Below are 11,059 nucleotides of genomic sequence, written 5' to 3'. Positions count from 1 at the left end.
GATAGATAGGTAGATGATAGATAGATAGGATAGATGTAGATACACTGTACAAATAAATTTCAAACTAGCAAGGAATGAAGATACAAAACTGCCAAACTAGTTCGGAGGTAACATAAAATTTAATTGTGGAAACATGGAAAACATGGAAAAGATCTATTTTATTTCCATGGATGGATAATGACTGATGATAGGATAGTATTTAAAAAGTGGGACAAATTTTGTGTTCAGGCTGGGCTCTTTTCATTCTTCTTTTCTTTATTGAAAACTCGAGGGTCAAGCACTGGACAGGGTGAGGAGTATTCTCACCACATTTGCCAGAAATCGCCAAAAACAAGAAGATCCCCCATAGGTGTACCCGAAACTTTCAGGGGCATTCGTACAAAAACTAGCCATGCTTGCATACTCTCCCACCACCGTGCATGCTGGCCATATGAACAAGTTGGCGCTTACGTCTCGTTGAGAAATAAACATTGGGCTATATTTGGTCTGTGTTTGGCTTAAAAATGTCTAACCGGCTTGGATACCATTTACGCAATGATGATGTAAATGTACGGTGCGCTAGCGTGGATAGTGTGAAAAAAATAGGGATTATGGCATTCAGCAGCCGACTATTTCTGACTGAGTATCTCTCAAGGTTTCAGCAAAGAACGAGAACATGTACACTCTGCCTCTTAAACCAAAGTGGATGCAGGAGAGCCAAAACTAGACTGATTTTCAGGCATGGTACTCAATTAACAAGGGCAGCTGCTTTCTGCACTGCACGTGGAAACTCATCACCATCGAAGAGCACCAGTAGCCGCTGCCAGAACTCCGGGGACGAGAGTTCTCAAGCGACCGATGACAAAGGCGGGCCTGCGACCAAACTCCCACCCCGTCGTACACGAGTTTCTGTAGAATCCGGTCCTTCCTTAAACGATTTCATCGCAGAAAGCCAAAGCAGTTCAAGAGAAGATGTTATTTTTCGCAAAGGGGATTATATTCCTTATTTGCCTGAAGCTGTTGAAGGTCGAGCAAGAAAAGGTAATGTCAGTAATGACTGTCGCAATGTACACATATAAGACAAGGCACTCTTCACTCGCTATGGGATACACAGATAGAATCTACACGCTATAGGTCTAGAGTACAAAAACTGGAAACTATAAATCTAACTAGAGTAGAACTCAAGTCAAAGTATTGTATATAATCTGGCAGACCCAATCACACTTTGGTACCATTGGTTTTAATGGTTGTCAGCATAAAATTAGGCCCCTCCCTCAAAGGTAAAATATAGAATTTCGTACAAATCAGTCCCCACATGCCACATCGGATGTTTTTAAATTTTAAGATAAATTACAGTGAACGCTTGTAAGTTGTGGATAGTTTATTTACAGTCGAGGTGTAATATGTTATGTAGGAGGGTCAATGTTCATTTCCGATTATCACTAGACACTACTGACTACCTAGCTAGCTAAAAGCTAGCTTCTTTAATTCAGTGAAGTACTTTAATTTAATTCTACTTTTTTTTTTCATATGATGAGCCCTCCTTGTACAGCTGTTGCTGATGGAACTATGTAAAATAGTGCTATAGCCCGACCAGACGCTGTTGTCGCGCTATGTACGTACAGCGACAGGGCTGTGTATAGTTAATAGTGCTAGAGTTTTGTACTCTGGGACTGTAGTAGGCTACTAGAGCTCTGTAGATTGTACAATCATGTACATATTATGTAGATGGCCCGCCCACTGTTGGCTTAAAATTACAGTGTACATCATTATGGTTTGAACCCACAAAAAGTATCATATTGAGCCAATATAATTGGATTATAATAGCATGCAGAAACTATTTAATTGTCCAAAGCAACAACTTTCAATTCAAGATATTTTTGTGTTTGCTGCGGTCTTGATGTTACAACCAAATTTGACAATAGTCAAGTGATGAAATGGTGGGAACAAAAATGAACTCAAAATACATTTCCACTAAATTTTGGTAAATGGGTTTGCTTGCAGATACTGTGAATGGCATTAAATAATTTTGTAAAGAAATCTTTGTCTCAATTTCCTCTTCATTTTGTCAAATTGTTTGTGCCCAGTTTACTTCGAAACCTATGGCTGCCAGATGAATGTCAGTGACACAGAGATTGCATGGGCCATCCTGGAGAGGAGTGGATTTAAGAAAACAGGTGAAATCTCCGAGGTAAGAGAAGAGTTTCCTTGGCAACAACAACAAGAACAACAACAAAAGTCAAATTTACTGATACAGTACTTCCACAAGAACAATTTGAATGTTCATTTTACATACACATGTAGGATATTCACATGTTTCAAAATAATTCTTTAGGGCTACATTTCATAAGCTCGTTACGTACATCAGTACAGTATGATAGGGTATTCAAGACTTCAAGTCCCATCTAAACAGGGGAAATTGTGATGATTGTTGTAATTTATCAAAACTGATGCTGCAATGTACAATGAAGATGCGCTGGCGCCCATGGTAAATATGGTAGGCAGAAGCACAGAAAGATTAATTCAAATTGCATGTTAAAGACATTTTACACATTTAAAAAAATAAACTGATGGTTTTGTATTTTAAAAAAAAGGTATTGTCATTCATTTTGTGCCTTTCCTTCACCTAACAGGCCCTTTCTGGTCTATCCATTAAAGGTGATTGTTTTGAGGACTATATTCAAGACGAATACTTCCTTCATTCCTTCCACTTTTGACTCTTTTTCTTTTCCTTGTTTTCCTTTTTTTTCTGGAGTGTTTTTTTTTTTTCCGCCATTCTAATCTTCCTACTCCTCTTCTCTGCCCAAACCGACATGTGAATTTTCCCCAAATGTGAACCATTAATTGTACAACTCGTGGTTGCTTCTCTTATGTGCTGTTCATGCAAATTTGTTATTTTGGTACTTGGTACAGTTTGATATTAAATATGCATTGGCTGTTTCAAATGTTTTGTACGTAGGCTGATGTAATCCTGGCTGTCACCTGCGCAATCAGAGAGAATGCTGAGCAGAAAATATGGAATCGCCTCAAGCACTTCCAGTCACTCAAAAACAGGAGGAAAAAGGGGGAATTTCCTCTGAAGATTGGTCTGCTTGGTAAGTGAATTTTAACCTGTTGAGGACGAGTCCCGAGTATACTCGGGCAAGTGTCTATGGGAAATGCATGTTGTAGCAAAATCAAACCGTCCTCAATGGGTTAATTCATGAGTAAGCAGCAAATTTCTACTTTCTAAAGGATATTACATATGTAATTGAAGAATCTGAGCATCCTTGTTTGTTCATGTTCTAATGTGAGAATTTGTTTTGTTGATTATTGTTTAATTTTCTCATTATTATTTAACTGTACATCCCTTCTTTGTCCAGTAAAGTCTCTTTGAGCAGGTACCACAGAAACGTAGTAAATGACTTGATCCACCAGAGGTTGTCAAATGTAATTTGCAAATGTGATTTTGACCAGCATTACTGGTTCATGCATACCCTCAACCATACAAGACCTGCAGTTAATTCTCTCTGAAGCTATCTTGCACGAACAATGCCAATAACCTATTCTCTGTGAGATTCTCAAAATTCCATAGAGTTTGTAAAGGCCCCACCTAGTTTATGAATGCTATGGATAAACATACTCAGCCATGTTCATTTTTGGTAGACATATGTCAGTGTAGAAAATAGCACTACACTATGTTCAAGTTACCTTTGATGGAAAGAGTGCATTCAAACACAGTTCTGTGAAAGTTACTTTGAAATCATGCAAAATATGAGAAAGTTTGAAAATTTGTCACCCCTGTATTTGTGAATCTGTGGTGTTGGCTCACAATTATATCCAGATTAGATTACATAAAGATGTAGCACATCAGCCATTCTGTTTCAGTGGCATGGGTGCAGTGGATGTCTTTACTGCAATCATGAGAAGCAATGAAACAAACAAGAAAATGATGATCACAATTTTTACATGTAACAAAACTTTACATTTGATGCAACAAGTGTTAACTCCCCCCAGACAAACACACGTACTGAATACATCTCACAGCCCTTTTCACATTTCTCTCCGTAACCCAGGATGTATGGCAGAAAGGCTGAAGAAAAAGCTCCTTGAGCAGAGCAAGACAGTGGACATTGTCGCGGGGCCTGACGCTTACCGTGATCTCCCAAGACTCTTGTCGGTTGCCGAGTCAGGACAGACAGCGATCAACGTCATGCTTTCAATGGACGAGACGTATGCAGACATTGTGCCAGTGAGATTGGACCAGGACTCCAAGGCTGCCTGTGTGTGAGTAACCCTCTATAATGCCAAGTCACTTGTGTAAAATTACTTCTGCCAAGGAAGGAAGTTACTTGGTATGTCTTTATCGGTGTTTGTTTGCTTGTTTGTCTGTTTGCAGAAGAAATTTAGTTGGATTTGGATGAAACTTGCAGGAAAAGTTTGTTATGACACAAGGAACAGATGATTAAATTTTGGTAGTGATCTAAGAAATTTTATGAATTTTTAACAGTTTTTTTTTTAATCTTTTGGCATATAGGTTCAATGAACTTTGGAGTTCAAGCTGCACTTATTTGAGGTTTTCATATGCACAGATATCCATCCAGTGGTAGTCTTTCTTGAGAGTCATATCTGATGGTCTTGTATGACTACTAGTTGTCCATGCTCCCTTGACAATATTGAATGCCTTTTGAGATATGTTGTTTACTGTGTTGCCATGGTGATATGCTACCAACATTACATGTCCGTATTCTTTTGACAGGTCCATCATGAGAGGATGTGACAACATGTGCAGCTACTGCATCGTACCGTTCACCAGGGGGAGGGAACGGAGTCGACCGATCAGCTCCATCGTGGACGAGATTCGAGCTCTCTCAGATCAGGTAACTAGTGTAGTGAACGTAAATAGATGAGGGGATTTCATCACAAAATGGTCAGCGTTTCTTCTTTATGGATGGTGTGGCAAGTGTCAAAGAGAGGTATGCCAGAACAAGCCTGGCAATATGCAATGTTTAGGTTTTACTTATTCTATATATTCTACATATCCATGTAAAGTTATCAAAGGTTAGAAGTGCACCTGTTCATTAATACACAGCAATACAAAATACAGATGGATTAAAGGTCCTTTTCCCAATTATATTGCTTTTTTAAATGCCACATATTACAATATCACACTTTCTTCAGTGAGTTTTCAAGTTTTGTTGTTGTTGTTCATTTCATTTTGTTTAGTAGTTGTTCTATATTATATTCTGCATAATCAGCCATGGGTTTTCATTATGTAGGAAACACAAATACACTGTATCTCTTGTGCCTATTCACCAGAGTGACCACAATATATTCTTTGCCTGTTCATTTGGCAGTCAGTATGGAATTTGTTTTGTTTGTGCAATGTTCACTACAAAGAATCGATCAAAATTCTATCAAAATTTATGCACAGATGTTGTATGTAACCTTGCACACTGACACTGGGCCAACGGTCCCTGACCAGTAAGAATCACTGTCAGACCAGTAATTTTTTTTTTCAGGAATGGACCAGTAAAATATAGAAAAAAACAACAACTGGGTACCTACTGGTCCAAAAGACAGGTTGGACCAGTAGAAAAAAAAACTGTCAGTGTGCAGCCCTGTTGTACGACAGACAGGGCAATCAATCATATTCCAGATAAAAATCTATAGATGTGAGTGGTATGGATTTTCTTTATGTAAGGTTAAATCTGAATTTGTCTGTACAGGGAGTGAAGGAAGTCACTCTCCTCGGCCAGAACGTGAACAGCTACAGAGACGTGTCGGAGAACTCCTACTACGGCCTCGGTGGTGAGGGCACCCCCGGTGGTGACAAGCCGACGCAGCTTGCCAGGGGCTTCAAGACCATCTACAAGACAAAGAGGGGCGGGAGGAGGTTCGCAGACCTACTGGAGCAAGTGGCCCAGGTGGATCCGGAGATGAGAATCAGATTTACATCGCCACACCCAAAGGACTTTCCAGATGAGGTAAGGCTTGGGAGTAAGACCATGGAAACCATGAGTAAAGAGGCCCTCATAACATTTATAGATGATTCTTATATGGCTGGGATACATTTTGCAAGCAAATACTGTGTGAGGGGATTTGTCAGATATGTATATACTGGTGATTATGTCATGGCTGCCAATTGTTGCGGTAGTTTATCAAGCTTGACAGATTTCTGCAAAATCTCACTTTGCAAAATGGCATCTGGTAGTGTCAGAACAACCTCTTTCAGAATATTCTTGATGCTGTCTTGTCTGGTAGGGACATTTGTAAGATTTTTTTTCTGGAGGTGGGGGGAGTAGATTTTGCATGTGAAAAGAATTAAAACCATCCTTGCTCAGTCCTGTTGAGAGGAGCCACAAGGGTAAGTATGACAAAACCATAATGTGCTATGTCTAGGCTATTGTGACAATACAGTGACTGCTGCAAGAAAAGCTGCTGAAAAGAATAAATGTTCACAGATGTCAAAAAGCGAAGATGCATATTAGGTTTACATGGTAATGTTTCAGTGCATGTGTTTTCTGTCATTCTCTGGCTGCAGGTTCTTCTTGCCATCAGGGACTTCCCCAACGTGTGCAATCAGCTGCACCTTCCTGCACAGAGCGGAAGCACACAGGTGTTGCAGAACATGAGAAGAGGGTGAGAATTAAAGAGACACATACTCATTTGTCTCTGATGTATGGTAATTTGTCATACAATGTAGATGTATGACACATAGTGTGCTCAGTTCCTGGAGCCATTTGATTAAACTTCTCAATCTAAGATTTCTCACTAGCCAAAATTATGGTATAGAGATAGCCCTTGCTATGGATAAATGGGTCAAACTTCAATATTCAGTCATAGTGTTGACTGAGATACATCCAGGGATTTAGTCTCTGTAGAATATGATATATATACTCAATCTTAACCACATGGATTTTAAAGAAAAGTGCAAATGTTAGTAATGCCTAGGCAAAGGTTATGAGATCAAAGTGGCAAAACAGGAGGACAAAAGCCATTACAACCATGTCATATTTAAAATTACATGTTAAATTGTATCAATAAATCTTATTCTCCTGGTCTAACAGGCATCATTTCTGTGAGATCCATTTGTGATTTGCTCAAAGTGTTAAGCACCTTCACCCCCAACCCCACCCCATTGCATCCATGAACTTGTATACATATTAACATTAAATTCACAGGCATAAAGTATTTTGTCATTTCACATACTATTAGGTATAGCCGTGAGGCCTACATCGAACTGGTGGACCATGTGAGGGCATACATACCCGGCGTGGCACTGAGCAGTGACTTCATCGCTGGGTTCTGTGGTGAGACGGAAGCTGACCACGAGGACACGATGTCACTACTCAGGCTGGTTAAGTACAACTATGCCTTCCTGTTTGCCTACAGCATGCGGCAGGTGAAGATGGAGGACTAGGATTTTGAGTTACACATGCGTCATCACATTAACCTGTTGAGGACAGGCTGATTTTGCTGCAAAACGCTTTTCCCATAGACACTTGCCTCGTCCTCAACGGGTTAATGTCTGACTTGATCAGAATTGCTTCCAGTTACTGTTAAGATCAAAGTAAAAACAAATTTGTAATTGACAGTTTTGTTTTGTTTTCAAGAGGTTGATCACTGTGACAAGAGGTTTATTACATTGACTGTACAAACCAGTGCTTAACAAAACTTCCACACAATGCATAATGGTCAGACTAACTTTGATCTTCCTGTAAGTTTGGATATAAGCTGTTACCATTATCATCTCTGAAGAACGATGAATGTGCAGAACTTTGTAATATACTGTATTATTATGTTATTCATGTATGACCCATGCACTTAGCTGCATTTTCCCCAAGTGATTTTAGTAGTGTCCAGTTCTGTTCCCCAAATACCAAGCTAGAGAAACCAACTTGATGCCTATTCCATGGACTGGTAGTTGCAACACATCTGTTGTACCTGCTTGGTGCACAAAGCAAGCCAGCAGATGTGCCAATCAGCAAACTACGAACAGAAAGAATCAGAAACAGAATGTTTTGCTGTCATTAGGAGCAATTTTTTTTTTAAAGCCAAATAAAAAAAGAAAACCATAGCAGTTGGTCATTTGGCTAACATTTTAACGAAATTGTGAATCTCCTCCCTTTACCTGTGTGCAGAAAACCCACGCCTATCACCGTATGAAAGATGACGTTCCGGAGGAGGTGAAGCAGAGGCGACTGCGAGAGATTATCGCGGTCTGCCGGGATGGAATGGCGGAGATAAATGCGGCTCAAGTTGGTGCTACACAGCTTGTTCTCATAGAGGGGGTGAGTACAAAAAGTTTATGTTTACTGACGAATGTGTTGGGGTTTTTTTGTATTTTTTTACAGCGCAGTAGGCCTACAGATTAAGGTTGCACAATTATAATGACACAAATCACACCAGCTTCATTGCATACAGGATTTACTGAACAGCCAAATATAATCACAAAATGCTGACACATGATTCGTCACGCCATTCACCGGGGTACCGTCATAACCTGGGGTACGGCATTGTGTAGCGGCATCTCATGTCTATTATCATACAGTTGTACAATGTTGTGATGACGACTATTTTCTCGTCATCAGCACCGGCATAAATCGGCGTGGTGATAACGATCGCAATGCCAGTTTTCCTTCCATGTCAACTTTAAAACAGGGAAGAGTACAACAGAGCATGTAAATGAGAAAAAAGTTATTATTTGTTATTTGCATGCATTAATTGTACAGATATCCTGTAAGTTATGTGGAATGATTTCGATGAGGGTCCAGCACTTGATATCTTTATAGTTCTGCAGTTGAACATGCATCCACCTGCTTTTTATTTCAGTGTAGGGTTTTATTTTGTTTTGTTTTGTTTTGTTTTGTTTTGTTTTGTTTTTGCTGTAATTGTTTTGTGGTTGTTGTTTTTCTTTTCTTCTGCAGGCAAGCAAACGATCCGACAAGGACGTGGTGGGTCGAAACGACGCCAACACGAGGGTGGTCATTCCCAACGTTGCAATTCCTGGGTCTGATGGTTGTCATGGAAACAGTCACTCCAGGATGAACCCTGGAGATTATGTGGCTGTTGAGGTGAGTAGGCGGGGTCCAGAGTGGGCAGTCAGTAGGTGTGGAGGTAAACTTCTTTAAACTTGTGAGTTTTTACCATCTAAACTTTGTTTCCTCACGATCAGCAGCCCTTGTGGTATTAAGTGAAATTTCTGTCTTCAGAGATTTCCTCACAATTAGTAGTCCTTAAGATATTGAGTGAAATTCTGTTTTCGGAGAACATTAGCTCTCGTATTTCATTTATATATTTCATATATAAATGAAATATGATATGATAGTGAATGATATTCATTTCATATTTCATATTTTCAATATTTGCCTAATTGAAAGCAAACAAACCATAAACAAACAAATAGAAAGTAATTCACAGCATGTTTTTTAATTTCATAAATTGTTCACTTTTAACATCTGTGTGAAAGGCAAATAGAAATATTACAGAGCATTGCATCAGATAGAATATTTGGTGTCACAGAAATCGAAGAAGACTTCCAAAATAACACAGAAGTTGGGTAGCAGTCTAAGCAGGGAAGGGTATGAAATGTCTTGGTAAGACTCATAAGTTTTGCTGGAACTGTCATCCAATTTCTGTCAGTGTGCTTGAATACAAAGAATGTATCATTAAGAGTTACATGCACATGAATTTTCACATGCAAGCACTCTTCGTGCATACATACTTAAAAAGAAATATGTGCATAAATGAGAAAAGAAGGGAAATTAAGATTACTCACATTTTTTTTTTCCATGTTCTTCTCTGCACAGATCACAGATTCAAACTCACAGGTTCTGAAGGGACGTCCGCTGTTCCACACCACCCTGGCCAGATTTTCATCCTTCGGCAGTAGTTTCAAGCAAGCAGCAAATCTGGAAGCTCACAGTTGAAGATGAAAGACATTTTTTTCAAGACTCAACAAGGAAATTTGCTAATCACCTGCAAACCTCTACCCATGCCACAGATATGATGCAGTGTGATTTAATACACATCAGGGCTGTTGTTTGCAATTTAGGCCAATGCAATTATAGTAGCTTTATTACTGCAAGGTTCACTATGGTCGTTTCCATTGTTGCTGTAATGGTAACACCTGTCTTTTGGTTTCCTAGTACAGGGTACACTCTCAACACAACCAACAACTACAACAAGAGTAGAGCCAAACAAAAGTTAGAAAACAGAGAAAATGGTAGTTATAATGATATGGAAATTCCAATTCCATTTATACCAGAATGCAGTCATTACAGGAGAAACAAAGAAGTAAATCTGAAAAGTGAATCAGCTCAACTCACTACCTTTGAGGCTTACAACACTAAGTTTTCACTTGCATCATAGTCAGTAGCAATCACATTTCTGGAAGGGAAGTGGGTGGTACCATAGAAGAAACAAGCTTGTGAAGATGTTGACCATCCCAGTGAGTTCTATGATGATAACAATCTAATCTTTTGTCTTGTGAAGAAATCGTAGTAAGGTGTATGATGTTATGCTCGCTACTGCTGAGCTTCGTCAGGTACAATGAGACACGGTGGTGCGTGCACGCAGGTTACACCTACTATGATTTCTTCGTGAGACAAAAGATTAACTTGTTTCCTATCGTCAAGAAAAAACCTTACTTGACCAACGGTGCATAAACCAATCACAAAGAAATGACTACAATGCACTCCTGTTATGATGAACATGGTTATTAATATAACAAAATCCCGCTTACAACAAAGTAAAGATTCAGGCCCCAATATTATCCACTCTTTGTTTTTTTATTGTGTATTTGTTTAGTTATAATGAAATTCCGATATAACGAAAATAAACTGCCAGTCCAGAGGACTTCGTTATAACAGCTAGGAGTCAACTGGATTTTAGGCACCACCTTGCAGATAAAACTGTGTGCTGTGTATGATTCCCTGAATTGCCAAATGAAACAAACTGTCAATTATACCTGTATGCAAACAAAAGACTGTAAAAGTTAACCGCTATAGACATCTGATAAAGGATTTCTGTGGTGCTGATGATGGGATGATGAATGAATGTTACTGTTTATGCTATTAAAATGCTTACCTCATGTTAA

General features: G+C 39.2%; 1 protein-coding gene across 1 annotated transcript; it reads left to right on the top strand.

The window, feature by feature from the left end:
• Positions 1-547: 547 nt before the first annotated feature.
• Positions 548-11,059, top strand: LOC140242487 (mitochondrial tRNA methylthiotransferase CDK5RAP1-like). Its single transcript, XM_072322220.1, has 11 exons — positions 548-1,020; positions 2,067-2,170; positions 2,939-3,074; positions 4,035-4,245; positions 4,718-4,838; positions 5,688-5,945; positions 6,503-6,600; positions 7,177-7,363; positions 8,103-8,252; positions 8,889-9,035; positions 9,771-11,059. The coding sequence occupies exons 1-11, from the start codon at positions 591-593 to the stop codon at positions 9,888-9,890; spliced, it is 1,962 nt and encodes a 653-aa protein (XP_072178321.1). The 5' UTR covers positions 548-590; the 3' UTR covers positions 9,891-11,059.

The sequence above is a fragment of the Diadema setosum genome, chromosome 19 (assembly GCF_964275005.1).
Source record: "Diadema setosum chromosome 19, eeDiaSeto1, whole genome shotgun sequence".
Taxonomy (NCBI): domain Eukaryota; kingdom Metazoa; phylum Echinodermata; class Echinoidea; order Diadematoida; family Diadematidae; genus Diadema; species Diadema setosum.
This window is presented reverse-complemented; position numbering and strand designations above follow the sequence as displayed.